The sequence below is a fragment of the Schistocerca americana genome, chromosome 6 (genome assembly GCF_021461395.2).
Source record: "Schistocerca americana isolate TAMUIC-IGC-003095 chromosome 6, iqSchAmer2.1, whole genome shotgun sequence".
NCBI classification, from domain to species: Eukaryota; Metazoa; Arthropoda; class Insecta; order Orthoptera; family Acrididae; genus Schistocerca; species Schistocerca americana.
The window spans coordinates 538671644-538687848 of NC_060124.1; the positions used below are offsets into that span (position 1 = coordinate 538671644).

The 16205-nt window shown below is 43.1% G+C and overlaps 1 protein-coding gene across 1 annotated transcript in view; it reads right to left on the reverse strand.

Moving 5' to 3' along the window:
* LOC124620277 (neuroligin-4, X-linked-like) overlaps window positions 1-16205 on the reverse strand; it is a 190083-nt gene that overhangs the window by 29473 nt on the left and 144405 nt on the right. Inside the window, exon 7 of the mRNA XM_047146945.1 lies at window positions 13962-14142. Coding sequence (XP_047002901.1) covers window positions 13962-14142 — 181 coding nt within the window. The remainder of the gene's footprint in view (window positions 1-13961; window positions 14143-16205) is intronic.

Here is a 16205-nt window from a genome sequence, read left to right on the forward strand (position 1 = left end):
TTGTAAATTTGTGGTAAGATCTTATGGGACCAAACTGCTAAGGTCATCGGTCCCTAAGCTTACACACTGCTTAATATAAAGTAAACTAACTTACGCTATGGATAACACACACACCCATGCCCGAGGGAGAATGTGCTGTGTCAAAACGCACGTGTTTCGTTCGCCATTACTATTGATGAGCATCCGACCCGGTAAATGGCTAATAACACCTGGTGGTTACTATAAATATACGTGTACGATGTATTAAGGCCAACAAAATATGTTTTAGATGATCCGAGGGCGTCGACGAAAAAAACAGTTGGTGGCGAGTGCGCGCGACTTCAGCGATGCAACAACTCGCCGCCGCTGGGTCCAGAGATGCTGCCTGAGCGACGCGCAGCAGCCGGCCTTTGTCGTAGAGAACCGACAGCAGCAACGAATAATTAATTAATGGCCAAAAGTTGGCGTGGCGCAGCGTGTTTGTTCGTGTAAATGGTTCCTATTGCATGACGCAAGAAGGTAGTTAGTTCCCGAGTAGACCTCTTACCGACTAAGTTGATATATCGGGGTACGTCTAGGTCGGATAGGATACCGCACCATTGCGTAGTGTATTGAGGCACCGCAGTTGGTGTTTAAGGCTTGGGAGAGGGAAAGAAGTTTTGCTGGTAAAGCCGATATCTTATTTTGGTGCAGTTCACGGAGGCAGCTTGGATACTTTGTCTTTTAGGCCCCTGTTCATCTACGTGGCTGTGACGGTAGTTTCCTCCCAAAACTGAGCTGCGGAATGTACGTAGGCTCTGTGTGATTTTATAAATCGCGGGCGAGACACTGGTTTTGACGAATTTATGCGCTAGGGCGATCTATTTACTGTCGTCCTGTGGACAGTTCGGTAGTAAGGAATTGTTAGTTGAGATAGATACAGAGTGAGCCAGGTTAGAGAGAAGGAGATTTGCAGTTGATGAGTTTTTGGGAATCGTTGGAACCGATATCCTGTCCATGGTGTACGATTAGTGGTCGCGGCTCGGCCAGAAGTGATTGGGTTGTTAGCTGCTTTGTTGGTAGTGACTGGTGTGTGTCGAGAAGGGAAAGCCTCGAACATACTTTGTTGTTTAAATACAACGATCATACAGCGGACCTAGAATTGGCTCGTATAGATTCGAACTGTTTAATTGTAATATGATAGATCGCACCAGTAGTTGAGTTGATAAGCGACGAGAATAGAAGGAACCATTTACAAGCAGCACACAACTAAACAAAAACTTTGTTAGTCAAAGTGACGAGCGGCCTATTTCGATTTAGGGAACTTAGCGGGTAGCGTTTTGCTAACGCCTGAAGAAGCTCAGAATTGTCTTAAATTGTGACTTAATGTTAGAGTTAAAGAGGGGCTGGCGCTTAGGATTTTTGTTTATTTTTTTTTATTATTGAATTTCCGTTTTTGAGTGGTGTGTGCGCTCGCTCACTTACGTGAATTAAATTGTATTGAGATACCTAGACCCAATAAATACCAGTTTTCTTGGTTAGAAGAAACCTTCACGTGTGTTCAATTAGTAGCTGTTGTGTGTAGTTATATTTTGTGAGAAAAGCAGAGGTTTTGTTCCAGAGATATTAATAACGCTTTTCATGACACAATTTTACAATGGTATTTGTAAGTTTTGCCTGATCAAAAATTTCATTAATTGAGTTGATCCACGCTAAATATACGGAGGGTAGATATGCTACACAGTTAAAACGATTTAATTTATGGAAAGAGTGTCCTAATTAACTTCAATTAGAATTGAAGTTGTCTAAAGTTATCACGGAAAAGTCAGCGATTATACTTATAACAAAGATTGGAATACGTTACTATTTACATAGTAACGCTGGACTAAACAGAAAGAGATTTAATGGTAGCATCAATTATCTTAAACCTTATAGATATCGGTGAAAGCAACTTAAAGTGAATTGGTCGTAACACGACGATATATTGGATATAAATATTGAAAGTAATTAAAAGATTACGAGACTTTTCCAGAGACAGTGTGCTGCGTTGTGAGAATTTTGTTGTGTGTGAGAACAATTGCAAGCTAGAGGTAACATTTAGCTTTACATAATAAAAACAGGTATTGTATTTAAAGTGGTTTGTGTTAAAAGAAAAGAAAAAATTCCGTGACGTCTATATTTATGTACTGCTCCATGACTCTGCTGTCAATATCTTTATTCTTGGCTTGTGTGTAACTTCTGTGTATTTTCTTACAGTAAATGTGGTTTTTTTTTCGTATCCAGGGTGTAATTACAAAGTTAATAAAATTTTTTCTTGCCTTTAAATAATATTTTTCATCAGGTTATGGGCCCAGTACACGTGTAAAGGCAAACAACACAGTTTAATTAAAACAATATTTGAAATGAGCGTATGTCTGTAAAGAAACATGACTGCTAGCGGCGATTATAAGGTCAGCATTGATAAGCTTGAAGGACCTGACGACTGGGCCAAATGGAAATGGCATATTTCTATGGTGCTACGTTCATATGGACTAGAAGACATTATTAACGGTACACGTGAACGTGTAGAGTTGCCGCAAGATGCGACAAGTGAACAAAAAGAAGCGTACGTGGAATGGCACAAGGACGACGCAAAGGCAGCAAGTCTTATAGCAAGTGCGCTAAGTAAACCTGTTGCAGAACTCGTCTTAACGTGCAAGAATGCTAAAGAAATCTGGGAAAAATTACGCGCCCGATTTGAACGTAGCAGTACTCAGCGTTTGAATATGTTGATTGAAATATTTTTCTGTGTTAAACGTGATGAATCGGAAGATATTAGTGCACATGTGGCCAAACTGCAAAAGTTATTTGTGGACCTGAACGATGAATTATCAAAACATGAAGAAAATACGCTATCTGAAAGAATCTTAAATGGTCGAATTTTGTCTACACAGAAAAGCAAAGCTTGAATTTATTGATTGAAAAACTCTGTACTACTGAACTGCGTGAACAAGACGTTAATGGAAGTGCAGCTCTTGTCGTTTCTAAAACAAGAAAACGGCAAACAAGTAATCAGCAAGTAAAGATGACGAAGTCACAATTAAAACAGAAGTTTCCGTGTAATAAATGCAAACAATTAGGTCACTGGGCAGCAGAGTGTCCACAGAACACTCGTGACAGCAATAAAAGAAAAGAGAAGAAGCGAGACAGTGAACACGCTGCATTTACTTCATACGCTATGGGTGTGTGTACCAGTAATCACAGTGACCCAAATAAATGGTATTGCGACAGTGGCGCTACAAATCATGTCACTCCCAACAAACAGTATTTTGTTTCGTATAGTGAATTTGATGTTCCTCAAGTAATTTCATTGGGAAAACAAGATGTGAAAATGTGTGCGTACGGTCAAGGAACAGTTTACATCCAAATCCGACGAAACAATAAATGGTACAATGCTAGAATGGACAATGTTTTATACGTCCCTGATGCAAGTGCTAATCTGTTCTCTGTGAGAGCCATTGCCTGCAGAGGCTACAGTACTAATTTTAGTTATAATAATGTCTGTGTTCGAAAACAAGTCAGTGGCAATATTGTTATGACAGGTTATGTGAAAAATGGACTTTATGTGTTGAACATGCGTGTTGTTAGAAATGCAAAAATGAATCGTATGAGCTTGATGACTTCATCCGAAACATTGCAAGTGTACCATGAAAGGTTTGGTCATCAGAATAAACAACATGTGAAGAATATTTTAAAAGGAATGAACATTAATGTGGAAGATGCCAAGAGTGAATTTTGTGACGGCTGTGCGGTTGGAAAGATGCATAGGCTGCCATTCAAAACACGAACAATACGCGCTACCAGTACTGGTGAATTAATCCACGCGGATGTAAATGGACCAATGAGCACGAAATCTTTTGGAGGCAACCATTATTATGTATGTTTCAAAGACGATTTTAGTAAATTTCGTCGAATTTTCTTTTTAAGACACAAAAGTCAAGTGTGTACTGTGCTTAAGCAGTTTTTAAATGAAGCACGAACTAATGGACATGTTGTCAAACAATTTAGATGTGATGGTGGCAAAGAATTTAACAATAAGAATGTCAGTGAACTGCTTGCAGACAGGGGAATAGAGCTACTGATTCCTCCTCCTTACACTCCTGAACAAAATGGTGTGGCTGAACGGGAAAATAGGACCATTGTTGAAGCTGCCCGGTCAATGCTAAATCCGAGTAAATTACCTGAAGGGTTGTGGGCAGAGGCATGTAACACAGCAGTCTACCTAATAAATCGTACTGGAAAATCTTCAGTTGAAAATAAAACCCCTTATGAACTATGGTTTAATCGACCAATAGGACGACTTGATCATCTCAGAATTTTTGGTACAGGCTGCTATGTTCACATTAACAAACAATTCCGTTCCAAGTTTGATGATAAGGCAGTTTTTGGACGACTTGTTGGATATGTTAATGACAAAGATGGGTTCAGAGTTTGGATTCCATCTAAAAGAAAAGTGGTGTTGAGTCACGATGTAAAATTGAAGCCAGAAATTGTTTGTGATTTACATAGTGATCATGTTGAATTTGAAGTCCCTCGGGAAGAATTTAATGATCCGAATTCATCTAAAGATGACCAATGTAAATCTCCTAGGCTGTACACTTCAGGAGGAAGCCAAACTCAAGAAAAAATTGGCTCTCTCGATTCTAGAGAAAGTCAAGAGTCGAGTGAATCTGAAGAAAATACAGAATTAACAGAATTTCTAAAAGCAGAAGCTGCTGAATCTTCTAATGAAGAGAAACAGAAGAATAAAAGACAACGAAGAAAACCAACCTGGATGGAAAGTCGTGAATTTTGTATGGCAACAAAAGTTGATGCACTTGGATACAAAGATCCAAACTGTTTTTCAGAAATATTGCAGTCAAACGAGAAGGAAGAATGGATGCAAGCTATTAGTGAAGAACTTCAATCACTTAAGGAAAACAATACCTGGGTGCTGGTTGACCGTCCGAAGAATGCCAAAGTATTGCAAAACCGCTGGGTTCTACGGCGAAAGGTCGCAGTCAATGGAGGTACTCGCTTTAAAGCCAGATTGGTTGCAAAAGGCTGTATTCAGAAAGCAGGAATTGATTATGACGACGCCTTTAGCCCTGTGGCACGTTATGACACCATACGAACTCTGTTGGCTGTAGCTGCTTCAAAGAAAATGCTGCTAGAACAATTGGATGTAAAGACAGCTTTTTTGAATGGAATACTTGAAGATGAAGTATATATGGAGCAACCAGAAAGTTTCGAAGATGGTACAGGCCGAGTATGTTTCTTAAAAAAAGGTCTTTATGGGTTGAAGCAAGCGCCACGTTGCTGGAACAAACGTTTTGTTGAGTTCATGAAGAAAGCTGGTTTTTCAAACAGTGATGCAGACCCATGCCTATTTTATCGTAGACAAAATGGAAATAGCCTTTATGTGGTAATCTACGTTGATGATGGCCTGATTGTCGGCAGTAACAAGAAAGAAATTGCTGTTTTTATGGATGTTTTACAACATGAATTCGAAATAACAACTGGCAGTCTTGACAATTTTCTTGGCATAAAAATAAAGCAATATGAAGATGGAGCAATAATGATAAGTCAAGAGAAATACACAGAAGAAATTCTGCAAAGATTTCGAATGGCAGAATGCAATACAATCTCAACTCCTATTGGACGTGAGGACAATAATCAAAACGAAGAAGTTTCGTCATCTGTACCCTACCGTGAAGCAATTGGTTGTCTCATGTACCTTTCAACAGTAACTCGTCCAGACATCACTTTTGCAGTCAATAAAGCTGCTCGAGCTATGGAGAAACCAACCACTGAAGACTGGAATAGAGTAAAGCGCATTTTCCGGTATTTGAAAGGGACCTTAAATTTTGGAATTGTATATAATAAAAAAGAAGAGTTAAAGATTTACGCTGATGCAGATTTCGCAGGTGATAACCGGACAAGGCGCTCAACAACTGGAATTCTTGCAAAGTACTCAGGTGGTGCAGTGTCATGGAGAAGTCAGTTGCAGAAAGTAGTGGCCACATCCACAACCGAGGCGGAAATAATTGCAGCTAGTGAAGGAACAAAAAAGTTAGTTTGGTTACGTCGTCTGCTATCAGAATTAGTGGAAATGTCGGGGCAGCCTCCAGTTCTTTACATTGACAATGCTAGTGCATTGAAGTTGCCAAAAAATCCAGAATATCATCGACGTTCTAAACATATAGAGGTCCGACATTTCTATGTTCGTGAAAGATATCTGAACGGTGAGATTTTCTTGGAACACATTGATGGACACAATCAGTTGGCAGATATTTTGACGAAACCTCTTGAACGAGTTCGATTTAATTTTCTATGTTCAGAAATTGGCATGCAAGAGACAAAGCAATAATTTCATGATTTTTTCTTTTGGAGGAAGTGTTAAAAGAAAAGAAAAAATTCCGTGACGTCTATATTTATGTACTGCTCCATGACTCTGCTGTCAATATCTTTATTCTTGGCTTGTGTGTAACTTCTGTGTATTTTCTTACAGTAAATGTGGTTTTTTTTTTCGTATCCAGGGTGTAATTACAAAGTTAATAAAATGTTTTCTTGCCTTTAAATAATATTTTTCATCAGTTTGGTGTTTTGTTTTCTGCGATAGTACGATAACGGAAGCTGTTATCGAAATCTGCCTGTCTCGTAATTGCTGCTCAATATTGTTTGTCAGTGTCATTGGAATGTTTTAGAGTGTCTATTCGTGGTGTAATAGTGTCACTGTACTATAACGACGCTGTGTTTAGTAAAGGCGCTGTTTATTATTATCCGAAATTTGTGTCTGCCGTCTCGTCAGTGGTTATGTTTGCTGAAGTATTAATTATCCGAGGGTTGATCTGTCTTCAATTTGTCTTTTAAGAGCGCAAGTACGTTACGAACTAGACTTCAGTATTTGCCAGGCGCTCCGCTACGGCTGGAATCTTCTGAAAACTAATAGCGATCCACAGTCATAACGTCGACTGTAAAATTAAAACTGCACCGTATTCATGCTGTAGTGGTCGATAGCATAGCGACGTTGGTACAGTACGATCCGTTGTCACTGTGAGTTCAGTGTTGAGTACCCCCAATAGGCGCGTTACAGGACTCGAACCTCCGACGGGGGGAGCCTCACGGACCGTGACAAGACGCCCTAGACCGCGCGGCTAAATTAATAATCTGTTATGTCACCCATATAAATGTAAGGAGGTATGTTGGAATGTGGTGCATTTATAACGACTGTAGAGATAGTGTAGAGAAGGCTCCCAACGATGCAGTCAGTCAGTTCCGTGCAATGTGTGTGTGTGTGTGTGTGTGTGTGTGTGTGTGTGTGAGTTCATGGTTGAGAGAGAGATGTACATTATGTTTGCCTTGCAATTAATAACCTTAAATATATTTTAGTTAAGAGGAATTAATTACTAGCTCGGACCCACTAAACTGCTCGTTAGTGTAGTATATTTTGTCTGCCAATGTCCTTGCACTGACGGGGCTAATTTTCTGTGCTGAGAGTGCATTGGAGTAGGGCTTCCCAACCTGTGGTCCGCGGACCCCTTAGGGGTCCGCCGGCTCTTTCTAGGGGGTCCGCGGCCACCTTTCACCAAATCGAGTAAAATAATGAGTAAAATTATTGAACAAAAATGTGAAAATCAAATTCATCACTTTTTTTTTCGTGTGAAAAATATTTGTGCTATTACTTCAGGTCGTATCCCAAAGCAGCCTTTGCGGTTCCTAAGTGAGAACGTATACACAATTTAGTGCCGGGAGAATGCGGTTTCTCTGATCGACTGTTTAGCAACAATACAGGGGGCGTTTATGCGCCGGCTCAAGGCGCTAGATGCGCTCGAACCTTTTACGCATGCGCGGAGCGAGCTTTGTCGACCAATCACAGCGCTCGCTGGCACGTATCCCGCCCTAGGCATTGTTAAATGTTAAACTTGCTTTGTCAGTGCACTACATATTTCATAAGTCGATTTTTGACCAGTTTATTACTTCTAACATGGATCGGTGGCTGAAGTCGGGATCATTGAAGAAGGGTGCAGTTTCTCCATCGCCTTCACAACAAGGGAAGTTTCCAGTTGAAATGAATGAGGAGGGAGGACGACCAAAGGAAAGACTTTACATACATTTGAGCATTTTTCTTCGGATTTCACGAAAAACCACACACACACACACACACACACGCACACACACACATACACACTCCTGTTACGAAATATGCATGCTCCTTACACAACAGTAGCCAAATAGTGGAAGCGAACAGACCATAAGCGGCAGCTTGTCAACACCGAACAGTTTGGATGTGACGTTGATTGCTCATGGAGGAAGACACCTCCATCGTGTGAAATTTCAATTACCAAGTAATTTTAATCAGGCTATAGTGTGTTGAACAAAGGGAGTAAATCCACTAGTAAGTGTGTGGATACAGTGGGAATTCAAACTGGATCGTTAATTTCAAGTTGTTTTCATTCATCTCTAAACCAAAGACTATTGATACTTCGGGTAGGGTGGGGGGAGGAGGGGGGGGGGGGTCATTGGGAACATGGAACTTGCATTAAGAAGCTTTCAGTTCCCATGGGTTTCGCTATGAAATTTAAAGTTACTATGCCCTTGACTGACTAGGGGTCCGCCATGGATTTTCGACTGAAGAAGGGGTCCGCCAACTGAAAAGGTTGGGAATCCCTGGATTGGAGGAAGACACTTGGCACAGAGTCTGATGGAAGTACCACACCTGAAAAAAGTCACAACACGTTGTACGACTTTGGATCAATGTTCTCTTGTTTCGTGTCGCTACCAGTCTAAGCTCAGGATGCAATACAGTGTACACTGGCACCAGTGGTGCAATTTTGTGTTTTCTTCGCGATAGTGAGTTTAGTTTTAACTCTCAGTGGCACAATTGCTTTGTGTACAGAGGGATATGAGATGCTAAATCTGGGTTAAGCAGGTTAGGTTGATAGCGAGTGAAGGCTGTCAGTACCGGTTGAGTGCCTTCAAGAAGTGCACTGTTATTTCATCCGGCACATTGGTTATTAGCGGTGGCGGGTTACGTTTTGTAAGCGGGCACCACTTTCTGCTGGCCGTGCGGTTAAAGGCGCTGCAGTCTGGAACCGCAAGACCGCTACGGTCGCAGGTTCGAATCCTGCCTCGGGCATGGATGTTTGTGATGTCTTTAGGTTAGTTAGGTTTAACTAGTTCTAAGTTCTAGGGGACTAATGACCTCAGCAGTTGAGTCCCATAGTGCTCAGAGCCATTTGAACCATTTTGAACCACTTTCTGCCACAACTTAACAACGCAAGAAATCTTTCTCCAGGCGTCGACTGGCGGTGTTATTTCACCAGTGATAATCTCTGTACCTGAGTGAGGAGGAGGAGATTAGTGTTTAACGTCCGGTCGACGTCATTAGAGGCGTAGCATTGGCTTACTCCCTGTTTAGGAAAGGATGGAGAAGGAAAGCAGTCGTGCCCTAAGGAAACATCCCAGCATTTGCCTTGAACGATTGAGGGAACTTAGGGAAAACCGAAATCAGGATGGCCAGACACGGGTTCGAACAGTCATCCTCCCGAATGCGAGCCCAGTGTGCTAACCACTGCGCTACACCGCTCGGTCTGTATCTGATGGTGTGAAATGAGCGGGGTCAGATGTTTCTGACCAACAGCGAGGAGAGTTTCTAGATACTGCGGCTGCTCATCTGTTGTTGTTGCCCAGCACTGACTTGTCGAGAATACTGCTGCAGTGAGCCCGTTTACCTGCTATTACTATCAGTAATACCCTGTGTGAACACCCATACCATTTTGCTTTTGTTGTTCATGGCGGTTTATTAGGTGATGGGAACATTCCTTAGATAGTGGCGATGTCGGTACATCCTCGACACGGTAAGGTTGTTATCTAGCGCCCAAAGCACATCATCGTCATCATCACTTTCACTGTAACAAGTGAAAAGTCCACTGCCAGAAAATCGTGGGGTACGAAGTTCACCATGCATCGGGTATCCGCGAACTGGTCTCGGCCAAATGCGTTGATACCACACCTCTCGCTTATCCTATACCCCACTGTCACACTGGCAGCCAGTAGAAGGTCTGTCGAAGTCCCAGGAATATGAGACGCTCAACCACTCCTTCTTCCATGGCGCACTCCCTCCAGCGCAGCACATGTCTCCTTTTCATTTTCTCGTGTGTATTTAGGGTGAACCCGAACCAACAACAAAACGTTGAAGGCTGTTCGGTGATATTTTCAGAGCATTTTGGTAACATCGACGCATGGCCTTTGATGCTTCATTACAAGCTAATATCTTAGTTCTGATTCATTAGGTGTTTTACCCATTTACCTCTGTTTTTGTGCAAATATCTTCGCGACAGTGAAAGAGCAGGTTGGCTCTGAGCACTATGGGACTCAACTGCTGTGGCCATAAGTCCCCTAGAACTTAGAACTACTTAAACCTAACTAACCTAAGGACATCACAAACATCCATGCCCGAGGCAGGATTCGAACCTGCGACCGTAGCGGTCGCGCGGTTCCAGACTGTAGCGCCTTTAACCGCTCGGCCACTCCGGCCAGAAAGAGCAGGTAATTTTCAATCAACAAAAGATAGAAAGCAGTGCAATGATGCCTACATACAGATGTAGAACTACTGTGATGTGGTTACTGTCGCCACTGGAACAATGGGAAAGCTTAGCATAGGGCTACTGTGCTGCTTACCTATTACACTCAGTGCACCCATACACGACGTGCATATTGGCCAACTCGTCTTCAGTAAACCTGTCTATACTGTGGTGTATCACTGTTACTGTTCAACTAAGATTGCTGGAAAATCAAACCCGGGACAGAACCGACAGTACTGAATACAAGACTGAGAGCGAAGGGTAAAGGGGGCATCATTGTTATCAACAAGTTCTGTGCCTGAATGGAACAAGACCTATGGCTGATACCGTCTACAGTTGCACTGTTGTGCAGTGCAATACAGATAGAAAGATCGATCGGGTTTAGGAAAGAAATGAAATCGATTTATCGCCGTAGACCATGTCTTCCTTATACCAAAAAAAATTCCGAAATTATCTATGAACATCGTCTGGAATTTCGTCGATGAATTTCATATTCATTTTGTACATCCAATTTACTGCACATAAACAATAAACCACGAGGGCTATCCCTCAAGTAATGTTACAAGGAATGTAGCTTTAGCATGGAATGTCCGTTGGGGAAGCCGGTACAACAGTACTGTAGTGGGAAGGCAGCGGAAGGATCGAGCACTCCCAATAATCAGCAGCTTGTCGATTAGCGTTGTGGTGACTGTTACAAATGAGCGTTCTCATTCCAGCTCCCGCCAAGTGCGAAGTGCGCGCTGTAATTCGCTACCTAATTGCTAAAGGCATGAACACCGGTGTGAAGTTTTTTCAGTTTATGGAGAGGACGTAAGCTCAAGGGAGCATGTGACGAAATGGGTACGGAATTTCAATTTTGGAACAACGGAAATTCACCAAGACAGAAGCGCATGGCCGTCTGTTGTGACTTATGATGTGCTGCAAAAAATTGAAGAACATCTTCACTTTGGTCGCCGTTCGATAACTGACGACCTCCATGCAGTTTGTCCAAACATTTCACGAAATCTTGTTCATGAAATCGTAACTGTGTGCGCAATGGTGCCCAAGAGGCTTACCGAAGCACACAAAATCAACAGCCAGTGCCGCTTGCGAATTCCTTGACCGTTTTGAGACTGAAGGCGAGGCTTTCCTCAACTGTATAGTGACAAGAGATGAAACTTGGGCTTATCGCCATACTCCAGAGAGCAAATGACAATGAGTGCAATGGTGCCATACTCATTCTCCTTCAGCCAAAAAATTCAAAAGTCAGTAAACAGTGCGGAAAGACCATCACCAAGGATTTAACACATATGTGTGGCCTGGTATTGATGATTGTTCATGATGATCGATGACTGTGGTGTATCTTCCACCTAACATGCTCGATGGAGGAAATTTCAATATCTTTCTCCATGAAGTGCTGCTTAAAATGTAAGAGAATATCCCGCTACCAGTCAGGCAAGGACTGTCATTCCAGCATCATGGGGCCTCACCGTTCTTTGCCATTGATGTCAAGGACATTTGCAGACCTTTCCCACAGTTACTGAATTGGGATCGGTGTGCCACTATCATGGACACCATATTCTCCCGAATTCAGTCCTATCGATTTCTGTTTACGTGAGTTGATGAAGCGTTTGGTGTACAAAAAATCGATACACACTCCAGATGAGCTGGCTGAATGTTTGCCTGAAGATGCAGACGTTATTCGTAAAATAATCATAAGCAGATAAATGCCAGTTGTGTATTAGTGTAGACAAACGACATTTTCAGCAACATCTCTGAAATAATATTCATCACAGACCTTCTCTAAATATAAGTACACTGCTGGCCACCGTAAATGCAACACCCTGAAGGAAGCATCCGAATCAAGTGAAATTTACACCATGGGTTTGCAGCGATGAGATATGCAACTGATTAGAATTTCAGCGCAGACGCACATCACGGGCGCCTGTGGCGCCACCTCATAGCGCCATTTAAGGCTTGGCGATTTCGACGAGTGTACGTTCGGCATGTGTGTTTACCTTTTGGTTGTTTCACAAGACGATCAGTTATGCCTCGTAGACAACAGAGAACATCGTTTGATCAAGTATTCGAGTTCGACAGAGGAAGGCTAGTGGCTTACCGAGATTGTGGATTATCATACAGAGAAATCGCTAGTCGTGTTGGACGAAACCAAACAACTGTAATGCGGATATGTGACCGTGGGATGAAGGAGGGTACGACGGACCGACGTGGTCGATCGCATTCACCTCGGTGCACCACTGCACGTGCTGATAGGCAAATTGTGCGCATGGCAGTGACGGATCGCTCAGTGACATCCCGAACCATAGCACAGCACATTGCGTCTGTAACGCATTATCCAGTGTCTGCGCGTACCATTCGACGCCGTTTACAGCAGAGTGGTCTGTCCGCAAGACGTCCATTGCTTCGTCTACCATTGACGCAGAACCACAGACGTCTCCGTCGCCAATGGTGTGGTGACAGACGGATGTGGCAGAATGGAATGACGTTGTCTTTACTGACGAGGCACGCTTCTGTCTGCAGCACCACGATGGTCGGATTCGAGTGTGGAGACACCGTGGAGAGAGGATGCTGGACAGCTGCATTATGCACCGCCACACTGGTCTTGCACCGGGTATTATGGTATGGGGCGGTATTGGATATTACTCTCGCACGCCTCTAGTACGCATTGCCGGTACTTTAAATAGCCGGCGCTACATATCCGAGGTGCTGGAGCCAGTTGTCCTTCCTTACCTTCAGGGCTCGGCCACAGCCATATTTCAACAGGATAATGCGCGACCACACGTGGCACGCATTGTCCAAAGGTTCTTCGTCAGTAACCAGATTGAAGTGCTTCCCTGGCCGGCTCGCTCTCCGGATCTTTCGCCGATAGAAAACATGTGGTCCATGGTTGCTCAACGAGTGACCCAGATTACATCCCCAGCTGCCACACCAGATGATCTTTGGCAACGTGTGGAAGGTGCTTGGGCTGCTGTACCCCAGGAACATATCCAACGTCTCTTTGACTCAATGCCGAGACGTGTGGCAGCGGTGATCTTCAACAATGGCGGCTACTCTGGCTACTGATTCTGGCAGGAACCACATGTCACAGACGTCTGTAAACGTAATCATTTGATACTTGGTCAACATGTTATCTACAAAATAAATTTTGTTGTGCTACCTCTTGTCTTTCTTGGGGTTGTGTTTACGGTGGCCAGCAGTGTAGCATCAAAATCCTTCATGGACCCCTAGGGGTTCACATTTTTGTCGCATTAAACAAATGTTCCTTTTTATCTACTACAAATATTCTAAAACTTTGTATACCATGTGCAGGTTTTTTACACCCCATATATAGTCATGTGTACATCGTAATGTCAATATGGAAGCAGTGGAAGCGGTAAGACAGAAAAACAGACGACTTACAGGCCAGTGGCATGATGCCCTCGTGCTTGGCCACGCCCATAAGCATGGGCATGGCGCGGAAGTCGGCAGCCCGGATGGCATCCAACGGCTTCTTCTGCAGGACTGCCTTTTTGGTGATATTCGTCTGCACCACGGGCAGAGCGCCTCCCAGGCCCGTACCACCACTCAACATGTCCTCCATCTGGCAACACACACCACCAGCACGTCACTTTAGAGCACCTGGGATCACGCTGACGCACTGTTCCTGAGTTAGTTAACTCATTGATCTGTGTAAAACAACATATAAGCACAGAAAAGAAACTAGGCAAGGCGACGACAATGCACACATGAGAGACATCCAAAAAGACGATTCTTTTAGGGTGGAAATAAAATACTGGAACAGTTAAAGAAAACGTTTTGAAAAATCTTACTACTTCATCTTTGTATTATTTCTCTTTGTAACCACAAATCACATTTAAGAATTTATCTCATCTCTTAAGAAAGCTCACAAATTCACTGTGCATGAAATTCAGCGCAGCAGTCAATCAAATAAAGCAATGTCTCGAAGCTGCTTGCCAAAGTGTCGGGAATCAAAGCATTTCATGTGAATGAAGAGGTAGAAATAATGTCGAGTGTGGTGTGAGCTCTACGAAGCATCTTCTAAAATGAACAGTTGGAAATGACAACAAATTTAAATTTTATCATTTAGAGAAATACATTCTGATTTAATAAAATTCACACTGAGGCCTGAATTTGTAGAACATCTGTTTTGTGTGGGGTTAGTTTATGCTAAATGATTCAGATTATTGAACTGGGAACCACGTTGGTTGCTATAAACCAATTAAAATGTAGCGGCAGTGTACACAAAATCGAGAAAGGTCAACTGTCAGGAGAGTAACCTGGAATATAGAGTATTTTCCCCATAGCTTCACATGCATATGCATCCTACACATATAGCGAACACACCACTTCATCCCCTTCTATCTCTCCTCCTCTTCCTCACTCTGTCTGTCCACCTCATACTCCCACCTCTATAAGTCTGTCTCCTTCTCCCCAATATCTCTCTCTCTTCATGTCCTCTACCCCCTCTCTTTGTCCATTTCCTACACCCCTCTCACTGATAATATCTTCCTCCCCCCTCTGATGATACCCTCCCCCCTTTCTCTTTCCACCACTGCCTCACCCTCTTCCTTTTCCACTTACCCACTACCCCGCTACAGTTTCAACCTGCCTCATTCATCGCCTCCGCCTCCCCCCTCTCATTCCATTTCCTCCTCTCTCTTCCTCTGTCCATCTGCTCCTCTATCTACCCTAAACTATCCCCAGCCATGCTCATGAGCACCTGCATCCCCTGCAATACAATTCAATAAAGCAGGGTAGGCCTCTCCCGCAGTGTGTCTGTCATACCGGACAGGCTACGGATCAGGGGCTTGAATATCATCTATTTGCCCCTTATGTAAAGGGCAACATGCAAAGCATGTCAGTCATGCAGGGTAGCCTACATGTTGGGAAAGGAAAACTGTTTCCTGCTTCTGACATCTAGGCTGACCTGCAAAACAGATTGATTTGGCGGCTGATACTGTTCCCACACAACGTGCTGGTCGTGCAGGGCTGCATAGACATCAAGCATTTGAAAAAACACATTTCTCCCTGTATCTGCATTGCTATTGGAAGTTATAAGTGCCAGAGTGCTAATACTCGTGAGGCATGCTGTTTCTGTGCCAGATTTGGCGGAAATCGATTCAGAGGCTTGAGAGGAGATCCCGGAGGTACAGACATCCACACATACCCTCATGAAACTTTACCATTGCATATGAAGCATATCCAAAAAAGAGTTATTCCTGAACCTTCACACTGACAGCCTACCCTGTAACAAACGCTCTGTCTTTGCTAATGACTTCAATTCTGCAGGAAATAGAGTCCAAAAGCTTCCTCAGATGTGCCATATACAGCTAAAGACACTCGTTGACGATTATGTCCTGTATAGCTACCAGGTTGTAGGGATGCTGCTTGCTAAGTTTCACCTACTGTTCCAAACAGTTGGAGACATTTCCTACCCTGTTAACGCCATGTGATATATTGGGCCAGTTAAAGTGAAGTAGGGTGCTTGACGATATGCATGGAGACCTGTGAACACGACTGTTGTCACCTTGGAAGGTGGGAGAGTCCACGTCATAGTCATTGTGAAGGCTTAGGCGGAAATGCAGCCCCTCATCACAGAAAATATTCAACAGATGTCGTATTCATCTTTACAATAAACATGAT